This window comes from Colias eurytheme, chromosome 18 (genome assembly GCF_061535395.1).
Source record: "Colias eurytheme isolate Ceu_HAF_F1 chromosome 18, ilColEury1 Martin Lab GWU primary, whole genome shotgun sequence".
Classification (NCBI taxonomy): domain Eukaryota; kingdom Metazoa; phylum Arthropoda; class Insecta; order Lepidoptera; family Pieridae; genus Colias; species Colias eurytheme.
In genome coordinates, this window is record NC_142997.1 from 4,452,332 (window position 1) to 4,474,633 (window position 22,302).

Here is a 22,302-nt window from a genome sequence, read left to right on the forward strand (position 1 = left end):
GTTTTATTTAAAATAAAATTAAATAACACAATAATCCTTCTTTGAAGTCCAACTCTGTTTTCAACACTAACCCTATGCATTATAAGTTACATCACAAATTCTCACTGGTGGTTACCACATCCCATAAAGCTAATCGTCCTACATGGCAAAATAAATAATTAAAACATAATGAGGTAAATAATGACTAGAATGTTTAATATTTTTCCCATAACTTAAAGGAATGAAGGTGAATTCTGGCGTATTTGTGCCATAACTTAAAATCTTTATTTTTTTGGGAATTTATGACAAGGCTTATGCAGTTATTTCGGATATTTTAAATGGGTATTCCGGGTGGTTCTCAACTCCCTTCCAGAACAAGAAATTGAAAATACGTCCATCCTCGCCTTTGTCCAACTTTCTTAAACGATTGATTTCAGCTGGAGTCAATTCGAAATCGTAGATGTTCGAATTTTCCTGTAACAATTATAAAAAATTAATAAGAAAATTTCAGATACTGAAAAACCACATACACAAACACATATTATAGCTGTTTAAAAAATGTGACTAATATATTCACAGAATAGATTTGATTGGTATTTTAATAGATACATGGAAGATGGTCTATTAGGGTATGATATTGATTTAAAATGTATGATCATTTGTATGACTTCCAGTGCCATGCTTGTGTAAATACCTTAATCCTATTCTCGCTAGTACTTTTAGGAATGACAACGACCTTCTCCTGCACTAAAAAGCGCAAGAGCACTTGTGCCGTCGTCTTGCCATACTTTTCTCCGATATTTTTTACGTCTGGGTGCCCCAGCAGATCTGGGAATTTATCCGGGCTGAAAAAAAAAATTAAACACTATTTTTACTTTTCGAAAATCTCGTTAAACTGCATGATGAATTACAGCTCTAAAAGAAATGTTGCCTTAGATAACTTTAAACTATTTTATCTTAAAAACAGCAAGAATTATCAATATCTTGGTGTTTTAAGTTACATACCTGTAATTATACTTATTTACAAAATGGTCCTTCGCGCCCGGGCTGCCAAGCGGCGCGTACGCAGTGACAACTATATCGTTCTCCTCACAAAACTTCCGCAACGCCACCTGCTGGAAGTACGCATGCAACTCCACTTGCAGTACTTGCGGCTTGAAAGATGACGCTTTCATTAACTTGGCTATTTGGTGCTCGTTGAAGTTTGACAAGCCTAGATTTCGGATGCGACCCTCTTTCTGGCACTCTTCCATCACCTAAAATGAAATAGTTGGTGGCAGAGATTATGTTCAAGGAAAAAATATAGTATTTTGACTTATAATTAAATAACAGCTGAGATTGTAATTGTCATAAATTATTTTGGCGTAAAATTATACTTGCAAGTGATGACACTGGAACATTGTAAGTAAGTAACGTATTTTTTAAATTCTTCGAAGGATTTCGAAGCCCTCGATAAATATTTACTTAGTACGCTTATCACAATGCGCAGGTAGAAACAACTAAACTAATAAATTATTTTCTTACCTTCCAAGTACTGACATGATCAGTTTCCATATCCAGCTCATATTCCCCATTTTGTTTCACAACTGGTGTCAACGTCTCCGGGTCGCAATAGAAAGCAAACGGCACATGTATCAAATACAAGTCCACATACTCCAGCTGCAATCGACCGAGTTGAAGATCGACGAACTTCTTCACGTCGGAAGCTCTGTTACCGACATGTGGCAACTAAAAAGAACTGAATTATACTTAGAAGTGGAATGAAGTAACTTCCAATAAATATAAACAATTGGAAACCATAATATGTTAATAATTGCAGACATAAATATTAAATGCATGCCAAATTTTATTGTATTCCATTTTCCAGTTTCCACTGTTCGTGTCAAGTGCATAAAACACGTAAAAATAATAAGAAAATTCAGCTTTTTTTACCTTCGTTGTGATAAACAAATCTTTTCTTGAACCGTTTCCATCTTCGATCCACCTTTTTATTGCTTTTCCGATAGCTTCTTCGTTGTTGTAATTAAATGCTGTATCGATGTGCCGGTAGCCTAATTCCAAAGCTTTATACACAATGGATTCTATAACATCTGATGAAGCCTAAAATTTATAACACAGTATTACCAAAATCACATATTTTGTTATTTGACTACAAAAACTCATCATCTCTCACTAACCTGCCATGTACCTAATCCTAGAGTTGGCATCAAATCTTCAGTTTGTGATAATTTTGCAAATTTCATTCTTCCAAAAAACTTTTTATATTCACGGGTCGTATTTGATTGTACAAGGAAGGACTTTGATTTTCCGAATCCCTTTACTGCCACACAGTATAAGCCCCTGTTTAAGAATAATCTGATGGACATTAGTATTGGCTCTCTGCCAAAAATTCTTTTTCTGTTCTTGCGATCACTCGTGATAAAAAAATCCCTTCTTATTATAATAATGGCAAAAGAACAGTAAGTTCACGGCAGATGATAATATGTTTAAGGTATTATTTGTGACCTTCGTATTTTCTTGGCCTAAGTATTGATTTTGATTGAAAATAAAATCATCCGATTCAAATTTCCCGGTCGTGTGCAGACACGCAGAGGTTCGTTCTAAATCGTTTGTGTATGAAAGGGTTCAATATTTTTAAATATTTAATTTATTGACTTGAAAATGTTTTTTATGCATGGGAAATACTTGTATATATGTTTATATTTTTTTTATTGAAGTAAATTGTGTTTTAAAATATTATTCTATGAAATGTACATTTAGTAGATATTTTATTAGATCATGTTGTTCAATGTAAAATAGTAATACCATCTGGTGTTTAAAGATCTACTGGTAGCAAGTAGATATTATATCGTAGCTGGATATCTGTAAAAGTAGACAAAGTTCTATGCGTTTTAAGGTGGTTCTATGCAACCGATACCTATGTAATAAAATATCTGTTCAAGATGTGGTTCAAGCTGTGGCCTGTGGGTTCAAGACTCAAGTTCAACAAACTTAATATCAACGCAACGTCGAGTGTCAACTGTCGTGTGTCATTTGTCAACCAAATACCAATATAATCAATAACGCTATTTTATGTTTAGATTTTGTCTCCCGCCTTTTGAAATAAAAATTGAAAATTGTAAATAACAAAGTAAAAACTTTTGTTCCAAATTTGTGTAAAAATAAAGTTGAATTCTGTAATATTCGATAGAAAGGCCGAAAATGGGCGTAAGTAGTTCTTTGAGTTATTGTAAAATTCTTTGTTTATCCTATTGGTTTTATAGGTTTTATTGGCGCTAGTTGAAGCTTATGAAATAACCACATTTATATTTCAGAAAAAAACAGTCACAAATGTAAATAAAAACAAGGAAAAGCGGCAGGCACGTAAGTTGGAACAACGTCGTATAGCTGATGGCATGGCCCATGTTACAAAGGCTAACAAGCTAGAAGACTTAGCTTCCTTGTGCAAAGAACTCTTAGTATATAAGAGTAATGACCTTGATGTGGATATGTACATACAAAGAGTAACAGAGCTGGATAAAAATGTATTGAATTGGGCTATAGATCTCACCGAACGGAATATGAAAAGTTTGTAAGTTATTAATTTGTCAGGGTAAATAGTAAATTGTACAAGACCTTGCTTACAATCATAACAATGATATTACACCCATTGATTATATTAATACAGAGATTTTTTTTTATTTATTTACATCTTTCTTTGAATTTTTGTCTGTTGCTTTCAACAGATACTTCAGTATACTCACTCAATATTTTTCATATTGATCATTCTAATGGGTTTAATAATAAATAACATGGTAAAAATTTATGACACAAATTATTCAAAATCATGCTAAAATGTTTTTGCCTGCATAGTGGAAATGAGTTGGAAATAAGATGTTTCACCTGGTGTAAACATCACTCCAAACTATCTTCCAATACAAAAATCCCCTCATAAAATGTCAGTTTCCCTGATATTTTTGTTTCCTCATAAGTTGTCAAAGCCCTGTTTCAATGTCAAAGAAAGTGCAACAAATACATTTTTGCAAATCTAATAAGGATAACAAATATTTCCAGATATGAGACATGCGCATGGGGTTGGAATCGTGACCGAAAAGTTGAAGAAATGACTGACGATGCAGCCTGGTACTTGATCGCCAAAGACAATAAAGATAACCTCTTGGCGTTCTCACATTTTAGATTTGACATGGATTTCGGAGATCCTGTTTTATATTGGTGAGCAGGGTTTGATTTTTTTACACCGTCTTGAATGAATCAAATAATTTATGGATAATTAAACCTTCCTCATAAGTTGTTTTTGTACATAATAAGGAAAACATGTAAAATATTGATCTATACTACAACTGTTTCGTTACCGTGTAATTGATCGTGGTGTCTATTATCGATGTTTGGCACAGAGTATGCAAACAAAGGTTGTCAAATTATTTTGCAACTGTCATGCACCACGACAGTCGAGACCTTAATCTGTGGTCGCCACTTGTACTTCCGTATTCGATCGAGCCGCTCCTCTGCTGTGTGCGCGCGCGGCGGCTATTGAAACACGTGTATCGCATCGGATGATTGGGCGCAAATTCATCGAGTGCTGCAGCATCTCCAAGGTACGTGGTGCATTGTTTTTGCTGCTCACTATATTCCGAACATCGATTTTGTGTTAACGTAATTTTCCCTAATGTAGTAGAAGCCACCCGCTATTTCGGCTTGGTGCGATTCTACATTATTTCTGGTGCCGAAACCCGGGAATTTGCGTATCAATTATCATATTCAAAAGCTTATGGTATTACTGGTCACACGTAATTCATAATCTAAAATCAAATTCAATTCCGTTCGTATTAGGTTCTTTGTTTAACAAAGTAGGAAGTTGTTATAAGATCTATTTAAGCAAACACTTATTTTATCGGTGCTTAAATTCAACCGGCTTAAAACAATTTCATATTCTAAAACTTAATACATATTCAGAAGTACAAGTCAAAGCGTTTAATTATTGTAGGAACTAGTTAAGCAATCACATATTTCATCGGTGCTTAATTTTACATCGGCCTATAGTAATTTCACATTCCAAAACATAATTCATTCACGTTACAGTTTATCCTAACTACATAACTAATATTAAAACGTAATATTAGGTTAAATCGTAATATAAAATAATTTCATTTTATATTAATACTCGGGGGTAAATCGAAAAACATTCTAGCGGCTCGCGCAGCGCATCATCACTTTAACTTGTTATTGAAAGTTATAATCTGTATTCATTCACATTACCGTTTCATGCGATTTTCATCCTTAACTTCATATGCGTAAAGGTGAAATAATAATTTCATTGTTTCATTTTATTTCATTGTTTGAAAAATTACATCGAAGATTAACTTTGTTATTTAATTGTTTGTGTTTAAACGTTTTTACATTTTGTTTATTCGATAAATAAATTTAAATTTAATAAGATGTCTTTATTAACCAAACATTCAACTCGGAAGTTAGGTTCTTTGAAAAAATTAAAATCTAAATCGGTGGATGAATATTATACGACTAAGGACTTATCGACATTGCGTAGAAAACGTACTATAGCGCTTAAAAGATTATCGAAGGCGTTAGAAATAGGTAATGCAGCTTTGAGTGATCGTTCACAATACGACCTATTTTTATCGTATCATCAGGAAATTAAACAAATCGTTTCAAATTTCGAAAATGCTCATTTTAATATACTCGATCTGTCGGACGACGCGGATAATGAAACTGAAATTGAGGAACAATTCGATGAATTATATTTTCAGATACAGTCTATTTATATTAGTTTAACTAAACATGATACAAATAATTCGAATAACTCGAACATCAATTCATCGAATATCCGTTTACCTAAAATTACATTGCCACATTTTTCGGGCAATATCAAGCAGTGGCCTGTGTTTTATGATACGTTTAATTCTTTAATTCATAACTCAACGTCAATTTCGGACACGGAAAAGTTTCATTATTTAATTTCTTCTCTTAGCGGGGATGCGTTATCGGTGGTTAAGGCGTTCCCTATGACTCATGAATATTATCGCGACGCGTATGAAGCTCTTATTAATCGCTATAAATGTAAACGAACATTAGCTTTTACTTGTTGGCAAGATATTTTAAACACTAACTTCATGCATAACAACGCAACTGAGTTTCAAAAGTCACTCGACTTATTCGATGAAAATTTAAATATTTTAAAATCTATTGAGTTACCGATAGATCGTTGGGATTTTGTTTTAGTTTACCATATTTTATCAAAATTAGACAAGAACTTACGCCGCGATTTTGAGGAGAAATATTCTAACGTGGAGTTGCCGTCTTATGATCAATTAAGGGGTTTTTTGCGTTCCAAATGCGAAGCCTTATTACGAGATACACATTTTTCTGGTGTGAACAAATCTTTAAAGCCTTCGACTACTCAAAATCAATCAACGAAACGTTTCAATTCAAATGCACTTGTTGCTATGAACAATAGATGTAATTCGAACGATAAGTCTAAAGTTTATTCAAGTAGCTGCGCGTATTGCCATAAGTCGCATTCTATTTTTTCTTGTCAAGATTTTATTAGTAAATCGATTGACGATCGTATGGCTATTGCCACTCAAAACAATTGGTGCTTTAATTGCCTGAAGCCATCACATCAATTAAAAAATTGCAAATCTATTTTTTCGTGTCGTATGTGTAAGCGTAAACATCACACCTTACTCCATCGCGATCATAACACTAAGATCGAATCAAATCAAATCGGGTCGTCGCTGGTGTCAAGGTCACATACGAATCATACAGTGCTGTTAGCCACAGCTATCGTTCAGGTTAAGGATGCTTCAGGTAATATGCAATCGTTTCGTGCCCTGTTTGATACGGGCAGTCAGAGCAATTTCATAACGGAATCAGCAGTAAAACTTTTAAATTTAACGCCGGCTTCAACAACCGCGGCAATTAGTGGCATAGGGGAAGCGGATGCACCTATTATTGGCGACGTCTCTTGTTCTATCGGCACTAACGGTCGAATTCTATTTAACTTGGATATGCACGTCATATCTAAAATATGTGGCGATCAACCTATCGCTCAACTTAATTCATCAAGTTGGTCCCATATTAAATCGTTGCCGTTAGCGGACCCTGGTTTCGATATACCTGGTCCCATTGACATTTTGCTTGCTGCTGATGTATTCGCTGACTCTGTTCTTAATCAACATATCAAGGGAGGTGTCAACCAACCTACCGCGTTTAATTCAATCTTTGGTTGGCTACTTCTAGGTAAAACTAATATTTCATGTAGTAGTCTGTTGCAGACGTTGCCTGTAATCGATAATGATTTAAATTCATTAGTTCATCGTTTTTGGGAATTAGATTCAGTACCGCAAACTTCAATGCTAACTCCAGATGAGTTATTATGCGAACGTAAATTCGTTGAAGAACACACACGTGATGAATCTGGGCGTTATATTGTTCGTATTCCATTTAAGAATAATTCAGAACCTACATTTGAGGGCTCTCGCGAAGTTGCTTTGCGTAGGTTCTATGCTATCGAACGTAGGTTGTCACGTGACGCTTTGTTAAAATCGCAATATGTCGACTTTATGTCTGATTACATCGAAAGTGGTCACATGACAGTGGTTCCTGTAGCACAAGTTGGTACAGGAAAATACTACATACCTCATCATTGCGTTCTACGCCCTGACTCTGCGACCACACGCCTCCGCGTTGTATTCGACGCTTCTGCGAAGGATATGCATTCTAAGTCACTGAATGACACACAACTTATCGGCCCAAAGCTACAACCGAATATTTTAAATCTACTTTTACGCTTTAGGGAACACAACGTTGTCTTCATGGCTGATGCTCGTCAAATGTTTAGACAGATTGTAGTAGCGCACGAACATCGTGATTACCAACGTATTTTCTGGAGGAGTTCTCCTGATGAGCCCCTTTTAGAATATCGTTTAAATACAGTCACATATGGATTAGCTTCGTCTCCGTTTCTCGCTTGCCGTACTCTTCGACAGCTTGCTGAAGATGAGGGAGATTCTTATCCACTCGCAAAACGAGTACTACTGTCTGATGTTTATTGTGATGACGTCACAACCGGATTTTCATCGTTAGAGGTCGCTCAGGAAGCAAAGTCGCAGATTATTAAACTTTTTAAGTGTGGACAGTTTGAACTTAGGAAGTGGGCTAGTAATAAACCGCAGTTATTGTCTGATCTACCCAGTGATAGTTGTTTGACTGGATCCGTATCGTTAGACAATTCTGATAATCAAATTCTTAAGGTATTAGGTCTTAAATGGAATCCATCCACAGATACGTTCGTTTTCGAAATTGAATCTACTTATCGGCCATGTACTAAGCGTTCAATTCTTAGTGAACTCGCTAGGGTTTTCGATCCGTTAGGTTTTTTATCTCCCATCACAATTCAATCAAAATGTTTAATTCAGAAGTTGTGGATTCTCGGCGTTGGATGGGACCAAACGCCGCCTAACGAGATCATCAATACATGGAACAAACATCGCACTCAACTTAATCTTTTGAGTGAACTTCTAATTCCTCGGCAACTTACCTGCACGGATGCTGTATCGTATGAGCTACATGGGTTTTGTGACAGTTCTACCCTTGCATACGGAGCTGTCATCTATTTACGTGTTACAGATGCTGTTAGTAATATTCATGTTTTCTTCGTTTGCTCTAAGGCTCGAGTTGCACCTCTTAAACATACATCGTTACCACGACTCGAGCTCTGTGCTGCAGTTCTTCTATCAGATCTTTACAAATTTGTAAAAGATACGTATCTTTCTCGTATTCATATTGATTCTGTATATTTGTGGTCTGACTCAACTATCGTTTTGTCTTGGCTGCGTTCTCATTCTTCGCGTTGGACAACATTTGTCGCGAATCGTGTCAGTCACATACAGGATATCACCCCTACAGACTGGTGGCATCATGTATCCTCAGGTGATAATCCTGCTGATTTGTGTTCGCGAGGTTTATTTCCGAGTGAGCTTGTGCACAATGCCTTATGGTGGGCGGGACCGTGCTGGTTAACCCAAGGTAGTGATACTTGGCCTACGGATACAGCTGTTGTCACATCAAATGAGGAGAAGGTCGTTATGGAGAAGGAGCAACGGAAGGTAGCTCTTTCCGCTGAAGAGAGAGCTCCAATCGAACCAACAATAATTGACTCTTTATTTAATCGTTATTCATCATTTCAAACAATCGTTAACATTTTGGCATTTGTATATCGTTTTATCAATAACTCTAAAAACCCAGCTCAAGCTAATCGTAATAATTTCATTAATAACGTTGAAAGACATAACGCATTATTAAAAATCGTTAAACATGTACAGAGTCAAGTCTTTTCGAACGAAATTGCTAATCTTAAATCGAACAAACCTTTATCGAAACCTTTTCGAAAACTCAATCCATTTATCGATCGATTAGGTATTCTCAGGGTGGGCGGTAGAATTTCACGCGCAGGTTTAGAATACGAACAAAGGCATCCAGCCTTTCTACCGTCTGATCATCCATTAACGTTTTTAATTATCGACAACATTCATCGTAACTACTTGCATCCGGGCATCAATACTACGCATTTCTTACTTCTTCAACAATTTTGGATCATATCGGCAAAACGTACTGTACGCAATCGTTTAAGCAAATGTATACAATGCTATCGAACTAATCCGAAGCCATTACAACCGTTTATGAGTGATTTACCGTCATACCGTGTTAATCAAGTCAAACCATTTTCTATAGTAGGCGTAGATTTCGGCGGACCGTTTCGTATTAAATTAGGCCCACATCGAGGTGCTAAGATTGAAAAGGCTTACCTCTGTCTTTTTATTTGTCTTACAACAAAAGCAGTACACCTCGAGGTGGTGTCTACACTGTCCACTGACGCATTTATAGCTGCGTTACGACGCTTTGTGGCACGCCGTGGTCGATGTAACGTGATACACGCGGATTGTGGAACAAACTTTATCGGTGCAAGAAATCAATTATCGTCTCTTATGCATCAAGCTTCTAATTTAGAAAAGATCGAATTTAAGTTCAATCCTCCATCAGCTCCTCATTTCGGTGGTGTATGGGAAATTCAAATCAAGGCGGCTAAATCTCATTTACTTCGTGTAGTTGGTGATCAAGTTCTTACGTTTGAAGAACTTACAACGCTTTTCGTGCAAATCGAAGCAGTATTAAATTCGCGACCGCTTTGTCCAATCAGTTCGGATCCAAATGATCTATCGGTCTTAACTCCAGGCCATTTCCTTACCTTAGAGCCTTTGACAGCTGTCCCTGATGAAGATCTATCAAATGTTAATATAAGTCGGCTTCATCGGTGGCAGTTGTTACAATCATTTCACCAGAGTTTTTGGTCCAAATGGAAACACGAGTATCTTAACTCACTAACACAACGCGCCAAATGGACTAAGGATTCTAAACCGCTTCAGATAGGCTCAATGGTGATAATTAAGGATGAAAATCGTGCGCCACTACAATGGTCTCTTGCCAGAGTAGTGGATCTTTTACCCGGTTCTGATGGTGTAGCTCGGATTGCAGTAGTTAAAACAGCGAAAAATCATATAATTCAAAGACCGTTGGTTAAGTTATGCCCTCTACCAATCGAGGACTAGCTTAAATCGTTTATCTTTCTTTAGTATCGTAAGGTATCTAGACATTAAGTTATCGTTAGCAATAAGATATCGTGTCTGTGTAACATCTATCGTGTTATACAGAATCAATTAGTTAGGTAACTAGTTTTTATCGTAATCAATAAGTATCATCAATAATTATGCGGATCATTCTTATCGTTCTCGTTCCCATTATGTTCTATTTATCGTCTGACCAGAAAATACCATAGGCATTTTGGTGGGCGGGATGTTTCGTTACCGTGTAATTGATCGTGGTGTCTATTATCGATGTTTGGCACAGAGTATGCAAACAAAGGTTGTCAAATTATTTTGCAACTGTCATGCACCACGACAGTCGAGACCTTAATCTGTGGTCGCCACTTGTACTTCCGTATTCGATCGAGCCGCTCCTCTGCTGTGTGCGCGCGCGGCGGCTATTGAAACACGTGTATCGCATCGGATGATTGGGCGCAAATTCATCGAGTGCTGCAGCATCTCCAAGGTACGTGGTGCATTGTTTTTGCTGCTCACTATATTCCGAACATCGATTTTGTGTTAACGTAATTTTCCCTAATGTAGTAGAAGCCACCCGCTATTTCGGCTTGGTGCGATTCTACAACAACATTCCTAATTTAATTAGTAAAATGAATTATTAGTTAACATGAACTGGTTTGTGAAATTATGGCTACTAATATGGAGTTCATAATTTATATAAAAAAAATGAATGCTATCAATTAATATATTTATTTACATAATGATCAGTAAAGCTGTGTATGAATTAATTGAAATTCATTTTAAATTGAACACAACACAACAAAATTATATTGAAAGTTTGTTGTATTTCTTTCGTAGTATGTAATACATATTTTAGTATTAAATAGATACATACATCAAATATTAATTAAATAAATTGATAAAAATTTCATTTCAGATGATACTTTTGATCATAATTTTCTTCAAGTCTCACATAACACATCCCAAGTCAATACAATAATGATAGAAATTAGAAAAAGTTACTTTTCAGTATTTTTAAATTATAAATGCGGAAATAACAAAAACTGGTTTTAAAACTATAATTAATAACATATAATGAACACGAAATTATAAACATTAAGTTCAGTTTCATATTAGACCATAATTCTATGTTCTGTCCTTTGATGAGCTGATAAGGTTGTCTGAGACTTGTTACAATTATATAATATTCAAAATGGGTTGCACGTGGCATGCACCATTTACGACGTTCACGAGCAACAATCGACTTGAACGCTCATAATTAATATCTCTTTACTGTACTGTCATCATATCTATGAGAATGTAAGATAAAACAACTTTCCACATATTATTACATAACTGTAATTAGGAGTAAACAATGATCATTAAAACAAGAAATTATCTGATATATTGTATACTAAGTACCAATGAACACATTGTATTTAAAATTAAATATACAAATAATTTAATATGCACATAATATTTTCTAAAAATAAAACTATTCACACTACCGCGTTAGCCTATGCACGACTAATTTGTCTTTATTTTATACACCCACATAAAGGTGTGTAAAATCGTAATAGTTTTCCTAAACAGAGTCTTTTGCGCCATCGCTTGTTTGGGCCACCACCGAATGCACCGCGTGCATAGATAACGAAATAATTTATATAAAATGTATGTCGTCATCGCTGTTAACGTAATACATATTAAAAGTACGTCTAAAAGGAGATATTCTGTCAAAGACAAGTCTAAGGCTGGCGAACGGAGGTGCGACGCCCCCTTGTGCCTCAAAACATATTCTATCCAATAGACGCTCGTCTCCAAAGGCGGCATCGGTCGATCCAAAAACCTCTCACGGAGCTTTAGCGCGTTATCTTTAAATCTGAAAAAATACAATCACCTAATTATAACATTCTTGAAAGTCACGTTTTATCATTTGTCATTCAAATTAAGATTATTGACCGCCGAACGATATTATCTTTATTATTGTGTTATTAAAATTATATTTCGGAGACGAAACATAAATAACATATTTTTTTATACTTCGTAATATGTACACATGTTACACTCGATCTCACCTGTGATCATTGAGCAATTTTTGTAATGATTCTTTTAATGTGTCCTTAGTAATTTCTTGTAGGGTTAAAGTGAGTGAAAGGCCCCGATCATTCATAGCTCGTGCGTTTAGTGCTTGGTCCGCATATAGGGGTACAATAAGCATCGGAACCCCGCAAGCCACTGCCTCTTGAGTGCCCAGTAACCCACCATGTGCAATGAAAACCTTTACATTCGGGTGACCTGCAATAAACCATACGCATCTATTTAACATTAACGATAAATTGTAGTATTGTACAACATTTAAATACATTCAGGTTTGGTATATTATCATTGCGTATTGAAGGCTGTTCGATGAGTGCTTAAGATACTTTTTTCTGGTAAAGATTATAGTTCTATTTGAACTACTATACATATTTATTATGCAACAAACAGCCACCGAGTGACTTATATACGTACACAATGTTTTGTACTGAGGTATCCAATCCATCGTAAAGACGTTTTCAGGGACAGTTAAATTACTGGATAGCAGTTCTCGATTCATTTTCACTAGGAATATTTGAGGCAATTCCGACATCACGTGGAATATTTGTGCAAGTTTATCAGTCGGTATTGTTTCTATCCGCGACATCGATCCGAAACTCCAGTATACAACACCTTCGTTACTGTTATCTAGAATATTTTGCAGATTCTGCAACAGACAAAATATAATTAGTTATTTTAAATTTCACGGGCAGATAAAACCGGTTACCCAATTCAAACAATGACGATTGTATATGCAATCGGACGCTATCGTTGTCCAAAAGGTCTTAGGTGCTACTTCGATAATTTGATACGATAGATCTTTGACGCTAGACAGCATAATTTGGGTTAATTATTGTTATTTACCACAATGAAGTCATATTATTAAAGGACAGAAAAATTATGAACATTGTTTCCATCATCACTTTAAAGAACATCACAACTTTAAAGTAATATAAAGCATTACGAAATGTACAAAACGAAGATTGTAGGAGTTATCAATAGAAAAAGTCACCTTTGGCATGGCCTGCGCGTCGTTGAGATGCAGTCCACCGACTTCTACCAGAGCGGGGACTAAAGGTCGCACTTCATTTATACTAAAGTGACTGTTTGACAGAATCAAGCTGTAATTTTGTGCTAATGTTTCTAACTTATCGCCGGGTCCGAACATTCTGTCTGCTATCACCTAAACAATAAAATAATATGTATTGATTATTCGCAATTGAATACTTCTAGTAATATATTTAATTCAAACTTTACGATTAATTTTTACCTGGGAAGCTGCCTGCGATTTATATCGGTACATTATTTTAGCCCAGTTGATAGCGATAGTGTTAAAGAAACGTTCCAATAAGTTCATTCTTTGACCGTAGCCTGTGACATAAGCTGGTATGTACGATGGTCCTTCTGGATTAGCAATTTGGTCGTTGACCCACGGCAATGGTACACTTGACAATAATCCTACGACGGGCGCGTTAAACCTCTTCCCAAACGGTAGGAAGCATTCACTCCCGAATACTTCGACTATAATCAAGTCAAACTTCTCCGTAGAGTTGAGCAACGATATCACTCCGGGCATCTGGGATACAACTTCACACGCATGAAGGCACTCTTTTATTATCTGCTCCAAATTATTAATGAAATTAGGTTTGATTGTAGTTTGCAGCTTCGTCAAGTTATTCGTAATTTCAGGTATCGTCCCTTCTAAGCTTATCTGCTCCAAATTTGGCGGTGGATATTTCTGTGAACAAATATGAAACAAAATAAATTATATTTTTGTTTATTAGATCAGAAACATTAATCATTGCAAGATTTACCAACGCGAAGAGACGAACGCGTGCCGCGCGATAACACTTGAGACATAAGAGGTCATGTAGAAATAAAATATACAGCTTTCTTCGATTAAACAATGAACTTGGATCAATCTTCATCTTCGATATTCTACACATACATTTAATATTTTTAACCAAACTTTAAAATTATGAAGGATTATCAACTATGACAATATTGTTGTTATAAATAACAACTTATTTTAAAGTCCAACTGCATTAATACAATATAAAACATGACAATTCAAGCAAATCGAAAACCAGGATGCATTTAAAAAATACACTTCCAATTGTAAGTTATCTGCTAGTTAAAAAGGAATTCCATCTTTTATCACTAAAGAAGTTACTCAAAGAAATCGTTTGTGTTTTCTTATCACGCACCTAGTTAGTTAGTGTGTTTTTAATTTTCTATGCTTTTATAATTATGTTACTCTGTAAAAATACCATAAAACTATTTGGGGCGATAAGTACTGTTTCTAGAAAATATTTTATTATTAGATTTGAAATATTAAAGAGTACCAAACATAAAGTTATAAGTAATAATATCATACGTATAAAAAGCTAGTTATTAATTATGGTTTGCTTTCTGAATTTTCAAACTACAGATTTTGCAGTATATATTAGTACACCATTATCTATTGCGTGCTATCTAATAACGAACAGTTGCATTATTAATTCGAAAAGCTCGTGTAAATTTAAAAAGCTTCAGTCATCTTTTATCTGGACTTTTTATATTGATTTTTTTGTTACATTAAAAAAAATCAAATAAACAAAAATAAAATACATACGTTGGGAAAGTGTGAGATGACGGTCAAATGATGTTCTCTCTTGACGAGGGCATCAATAATGCGACCGTACATCGCGTAGTGGCTCTTGGTGTTGGTGGGCAGCACGGCGAGGATCCTCGCCGCGTGCACTGCGGCGGCGCACAACAGCACCGTACATAGGACCCGCTGCATCCCGCTGTGGCTCGACACTGATTGCATCCCGTCGCAGCTCAGCGTTCACACCAACCACCGGCCCTCGGTGACGTCAGCCCGATCTCGTACTACACTGTACTTCGGTGCACTGATTTGCACCGGTTTTCTTTCGTGGAAATGTTGTTGTTTGCATTTTCGTATTGCTCATTCATTTCTGTGTAGTCGTAAAATAAATGATCGATTAGTGTAGCAACGAAGCTTTTTCCACAATAATATTATGTTGGATTGAACTTTTATCGCTTTATTACTTGGGAGAACACTAAGGACATCTGGCAAACATTCATAACACTAAGACGTATTACTTTTTTATATATAGGTAAATAAGAAAGAGATCGTGTAATTTCAATAACAATTATTAAACTCAGACTTTATCACCCACACTCGTAAAAGCCAAACTGTCATGTGGAACTGTGCAACAGCAATATTAGCTTAATTCGTAGAAGACGGACTCTAGCAAAATGGTTAACGGAGGCCAATAACTAGGCAGGCTATCGTAGCGTAACAGACAAAGTAATTCACAAGTAGATAGTAAATAATAAATTAACTTTCCAGTGTACAAGAAGGGTGAGTATAAGTGAGATACGGTTTGCAGTTACGAGGTACAAGTGGAGTCGGACGGTCGGCGGCGCGGGCTGGGCCAGCGAGTGCTGCGCGTGCTCGAGCGGGTCGCGCTTGCGACGCGGATGCGCTGCGTGCGCCTCACCGCGCTCACGCACAACCCCGCCGCCGCAGCCTTCTTCAGAGCTTGCGGGTGAGTTGTGTAGGCACGTGGCGGCTCGGAACATCGTACGATCCGATGCGCAGAAAACAGTAGGTATTAGCGGGACGCTAAGGGCACAGCGCTCAGCGCACTCGCAACTGCACCTAACTTCCGAACCGCCTAAGTTACCTAAGTTTGAATCGAACTATATGCTGTAGTAAAATTGCAGTTTATAAGCCGTATCTTTAAAGCTTGCGAGTAAGGAGACGTATCTTTCCCGTTTTCTTTAGGGCGTACTGGTAAGTGTAGTGTACTAAAATGAAAGTTTATAAGACGTATCTTCGCTGTGTTCTTCTTCGCCGCTTTCTTTAGGCATTGTAGCCAAGTGTTTTGTACCAACATGAATGTTTATGAGGCATATTTTCGCTGCGTTCTTTAGAAATCACGGGTAAGCGATATATGAACATAGAGATTACTAATATGAACAATTTGTAATAAGGTATTTTACCTACCACACAAGTTGATGTCCGTATCTTGTTAGCAAAAATATGGTGTGGTGGAGCCATATCAAATTTTGAATAAATTGTATATTACATATATTCAATACAAACACTCCAGTTATTGTTATCTTGTTGAGGACAATACGTTGTACGTTTCTGTCATGTACGTTGCTCGTGGAAGTCTATAATTTTGAATATGACATGCAAGTTAAAATGCACTTTTCCATACTTTGCACTTTGAAATAATAGTGCTTGTCGCAAGTTCGATAGGTGGCGAGCAAGTGGCGAGATTTGGAACTAACGCCATCATCTTGTAGAACGTCATACGATGACAGATCGTTGAGTGAAGTGTTTGGTGCTATTATTTTTCCCTATTTACAATATTTTTACTAGTCCCATTTCAATTAATCAAATTACGAGGCGGTATTCTAACTTCCGTCTTTCGCCTTGCCGGTGCGACCTAGCCTCTCGTTCTCGACCAACCCTTGATCCCGCCTCGTGATCGAATTTTATCTATTCTTAGAATTTTATTCATTTATAGAGCATTTGAATGCTAAAAAACCAAATAACAAATTCTTCATGCATTACCCATAAATATTTGTAAACATAACAGAACGGAAACTAATATTTATCATTTGCTTTTTGACCTTTTAAAAAGTGTGCTACTTCTAAAGTTATATCACATGTGGATATCAATAGCACGCTTGAGATAAATCAAATTCGTTTGGTTTGTGACGATTAGAATATTCAAATAAATGTATCCTCAACTTTATAGTAAGTATGTACTAAGTAATACAAATTAAAAAAACGAAGTAAAATACCTACATCGTTTATGGATAAGTACTACCCTTTTATTTTGTAATCTAAGGTAGCTACGTAAAACGCAACAAAAAAGATAATTTCTGAACGATTTCATTTGGCCTAATGCTAAGCCTAGATCGATATCTAGGCTTAGTAATTAGGTCACTACCTACTACAATAACTATCTAACGGTAGTTAATCATGCAATCTACTCATCGATATTACAAAAAATCATCAAAATCGGTCGAACAAAAATATCAGTACGATATTTTTTGTTCCGTGCCAAAGGGTAAGACGGGACCCTATTACTGACACTTCGCTGTCTGTGTTTTCAAAGATGTTGTATTTATAAAATTATAAGTAGACGAAAAAAACTTTGAGGAAGAAGTTGGCCAGAAAGGATTTGAGTGTAATAATAATATAATGTCAATAGATATAAATCACAGATATCAAAACATCGCCGACTGCCGATACCAAATGGTCTGTCTCGGTTGACCCAGTAACCATTCACAGATAAGCATAGGGTTGTACGCTTGTTAAGTTCAACGAAAGGTCTAGAAATTCAACACAATGGGAACGTATGTTATATTTTAATCTCGAACTTCACCAAACCACCAGAGATAATGGGAAAAGTAATAAAAAATGTGTTTAGATTAGATAGAGCTTCACATGTCATCTGTAACATTTAACAATTGCTCTATTAGTCTATGAAAAGAGAACTTAAAGACTTAATATTGGCGTACCAACAATTTTTTAATTATTGAACGAGTAGGCGGGAGCTTTATGCAATGCGAGAGATTGAGGCTCGGCACGATTATTGTACATGAGCCTTAATATTTGATCATGCATTTGTTTATCAAATAACATAAAAAAATAGTAATATGATAAGGCAATGAACTCAATTACTGCTGCTCAGGGTGAACCGTGAATGAATATGAAATGCTGGGTCAAACACATTTGACACTATGTGCATTCGATAGATAAAGAATAATACATTTCGATTTGCGCATCCACCGCCAATTAAAGAAAAAATGATAACATAAACCATAAACATAGGTATACAATATTATTACGTAACTTAATAATTATTTTTAATTAAGTAAAGTTAACGATTATATTTTATGATAAAATAGAATTATGTAATACATACTTACCTGTATTATCTGCATTTTTACATTATACATATTTTATTTTAATTTTTAATGGTAATAAATTATAGTACCTTTAAACTTTTAGTACTGTACCAGATTTTGAAGTTCAAGGTTCAAAGTCACTTACATATTTAGAATATTTAATATTTATAATAGATATACGATTTAAATTATTTATATTTTTTTTATTGGTAATAGGGAAGCGCTTGACCACAATCTCGCCTGATGTTAAGCTGAGATGTGGTCTAAGATGGAACGCGCTTCCCTAGAAGGTACCTGCCCCCCTAGTCAAGTGGCTTTCTGTTAGCGTAGCGTTCAATAGAATAGACTACGAATGTATGAGATTGACGTAGGCTGTAGATAACGTTTATCTACAGCCTACGTCAATCTCATTTATCTACAGCCTACGTCAATCTCATACATTCGTAGTCTATTCTATTGAACGCTACGCTAACAGAAAGCCACTTGACTTTATCTACAGCCTACGTCAATCTCATACATTCGTAGTCTATTCTATTGAACGCTACGCTAACAGAAAGCCACTTGACTAGGGGCTATTCACTCTACGCTTGAAATATAAAAATGCCTAGTTACGGTTCATAGTAATTATGTTACGTATCTAAGTTAAATATGTAAGAATATTTAAATTAGAAACGAGGTCTAAAGAATGCTCTGCAGTTTTCATATGAATTACCTAATGTTGTACTCGTTGAAAGTGAAAGATTAATTTTGTGATCATTACTTCTCCTCTATTTCCCGCTACAAAAAAATTGGTATACACCAAACATGGGAAAGTATAATAATGGTTTAGAGAGCAGACGTAGAGAGCAGATTCAAGTAGGTACCCTTATTTTTTTCAAGAGCCTTATTGACCGTTTATTTGACTACTAATGAGAAATCTCTTATTTCTCCATATTCTTATTTTTCCATGTTATAGATAGTATGAGTACAGGCAGGGCGATTCAGGCTTACAACAATAGCTTTAATTGTAATATCAATCACGTTTATATTCGTGTTCAACGCGTGTTCTTTCTTTACACTAAAAATTCATCGATTTAAATAGTATCGACTCATTAGATCCGGAATTATAGTTTTAGTGAAAAATATTAATATACTTATAAGAATGTTATATTACTCAACATATTTTACAATTTCAAAATCATTAATTTACAATTAAAACATAATATTGCAAGGTTGCTAGGTTAGGTTAGCATATAAATCTATTATAACATCTCAAATATCAAGATGATATAGTGTTTGAGCATGTGTGGTATCGTATCTGACCGCACGCGATATTACGTTCGTCGCGGAAACGCGGGCGCACTATTATCACCACAGAGCAATCTCACGCGCAGTATGCGTGCATACAATTAACGCAGATTAATAAAAATGTTTTGGTTACTTGGTGCATTTAATAAGGTGATAGTATTTGGAGATATGATGAGTGCATGGCTATATATAAATATAGTGTAACTGCGTTGTACGAGCATTAATTGAGCTTTGATTTTAATTTGTTTTTTTGTTACACATCCGTAATCCATTTATTCCGCTGTATGCTTTAGTATCCAATTTTTTTTTTATATATTTCTTTCTCTTATACTCTGTATTTCAATTCATAGACATCATCGTTATACAGATGATTACAAAATATAAATGGAGACGGTCCTTTTATATATGTATTTTGAATACGAATTGGCCAAGTTCAAGTCTGAACTTTCATTATTTCCTCAGTAGTTTTCAAAGTAATTGATATATTTTTTTAATATTCAACAGGTACAGCTTAGACGACACAAGTCCGCCCAAAGAGGAAGCCAACCATTACGAGATTCTCAGCAAGGCCACGTGTATGGAGGAAGACAGCGACACACAAGCACCGAACACGTAGTACCTACATAACTAGCCGAACCCTAACATTTTAAATCTAGACAATAAGCTCAAGCAATTGATTTGTACAATTTTTAAATTAAATCTGTGGAAGTAATAAATGTTTGTAGTAAATTATATGGTTTCATTTTATCCGTAATTTAATCCCTGTGAATGAAATAATGCATAATATCATACCATCTTGAGTCTTGACCTCTTAACCGCACTGAATGTCAAGAGCGAAATATCTTGAAATATTATAAATCTTACATATAATTATTTATATTATATTATATTAGAACACTTGTAGAACAAGTGTTCTTATTTTTGATAGAAAATTTTATTGGATAGGGTAAACTGGTAGTCAAAATTATACATTCGACTACATAACTCTTGCGCATTCTTCTAAATATTTTTTTTTTATCATCGGAGTACGCAGAGGAAGCTTACACAAAGAAGTAAAAATTCAAATTCAAATCATTTATTAAATACATATAAGCAACCTTATGCAGGTATTGCAATACAATAGGTCATATGTTTAAATCATTTCATATAGAAAATACAATATACATACAACGTATTATAACGATTATCTTGATATTCAGTACAATAAATATATCCTATCCCTACGAGTAAATAAGGAAAATCATTCGCTAACTTTTACTTCCTACTACTTTAAGTAACGCCTCAAAGGATTTTAATGTTTTTTTTTGGATATGTCCTTTGGTTAAGTAATAACTGTTAAAAAATGTTAGTAAAAACTACGAGTCTGTTTACTTATTTTATGTTTAAACGCCAATTATTATGGTTGAATAAACATCCATGACATCATTTTGTATGCGTTAGAAGCCAGTGAGTTTATCGCCCTCATATCACGCTTGCAACAGTGTACACTGTAGCCGAATAATACATATTGATTGATTAATTATGAAAGGAGTAAGAAAAAATTTAAATCCTTGAACTATTTCCTTAAAATTCACGATCTATGCGGAAAGTCTCGGTAATGTTTGAGCGTTGAACGCATCTGGATTCGTTCTCTGGTAGGGATTTAAAAAAAGTTTAATAAGTAACTTGGGATCAGAAAGCGCAAAAACTGTTTATTATTATCAGAGTTAAAAAAGTAAGGGCTTAGGAAACGGTTTTAGTCTATTTCCGAAACTGTTATGATACCATCAAGATGAATTAATCAAAATAGTGATTTGAGAGTTTAAACTTTAATGAAACTTCATAGGGCTGATCTACCTTTACCAAAGCCTACCTACTCACTGCATTAATTTATATGATTAAATCATTGAGTTACCATGTACTACGTACTAGAGAAGAGAGGGCATCGGCGCCATCGCTACTAAACTATTTGTAACACGAGTTAGAGTCAATCGTCTCTAACCATTTTTTTTGTTATATTGATTGATTTTAATTGATAATTTTATTCATATTTTTTAATACGATAAACAATATTTATTTGTTAGATTGATTGGTTTAAATTTATAAGTAGTAAGAGGCAGAATATCTACAAAGTACGTATGACTCACTAGCCGGCCCGCTTCGCCGCGCTTGTTGCACAGATTTTGTTCGTGGTGTCCTCTCTATAATAATACCTCAATAGATTGAATACATTATTTGATAAAATATCTATCAGTGCCGCGAGACAACACTTGTGGATTAACCAGGCGCAAAATCAAGTGTATATTTATAATTTACTAGCGGTCCGCCCCGGCTTCGCCCGTGGTACATATGAAAAATAGATGTTGGCCGATTCTCAGACTTACCCGATATGCACAGAAAATTTCATGAGAATCGGTCCACCCGT

At 35.4% G+C, this 22,302-nt stretch overlaps 3 protein-coding genes across 3 annotated transcripts; 1 reads left to right on the forward strand and 2 right to left on the reverse strand.

Annotated features, from left to right (window-relative positions):
* Positions 1 to 17: 17 nt before the first annotated feature.
* On the reverse strand, positions 18 to 2,442 carry LOC149900576 (1,5-anhydro-D-fructose reductase-like). Its single transcript, XM_090112280.1, has 6 exons — positions 2,157 to 2,442; positions 1,912 to 2,079; positions 1,504 to 1,707; positions 985 to 1,235; positions 674 to 824; positions 18 to 453 (listed from the first exon to the last, which is right to left on the reverse strand). Exons 1-6 carry the CDS (start codon positions 2,343 to 2,345, stop codon positions 292 to 294), a joined length of 1,125 nt encoding a protein of 374 aa, XP_089968406.1. The 5' UTR covers positions 2,346 to 2,442; the 3' UTR covers positions 18 to 291.
* A 584-nt stretch (positions 2,443 to 3,026) lies between these two features.
* Positions 3,027 to 20,627, forward strand: Naa40 (N-alpha-acetyltransferase 40). Its single transcript, XM_090112485.1, has 5 exons — positions 3,027 to 3,186; positions 3,294 to 3,550; positions 4,033 to 4,191; positions 16,070 to 16,228; positions 20,403 to 20,627. The coding sequence occupies exons 1-5, from the start codon at positions 3,181 to 3,183 to the stop codon at positions 20,512 to 20,514; spliced, it is 693 nt and encodes a 230-aa protein (XP_089968611.1). The 5' UTR covers positions 3,027 to 3,180; the 3' UTR covers positions 20,515 to 20,627.
* Positions 11,991 to 15,559, reverse strand: LOC149900578 (UDP-glycosyltransferase UGT5-like). Its single transcript, XM_090112484.1, has 6 exons — positions 15,286 to 15,559; positions 13,942 to 14,409; positions 13,684 to 13,854; positions 13,107 to 13,338; positions 12,671 to 12,890; positions 11,991 to 12,474 (listed from the first exon to the last, which is right to left on the reverse strand). Exons 1-6 carry the CDS (start codon positions 15,481 to 15,483, stop codon positions 12,123 to 12,125), a joined length of 1,641 nt encoding a protein of 546 aa, XP_089968610.1. The 5' UTR covers positions 15,484 to 15,559; the 3' UTR covers positions 11,991 to 12,122.
* Positions 20,628 to 22,302: the final 1,675 nt, after the last annotated feature.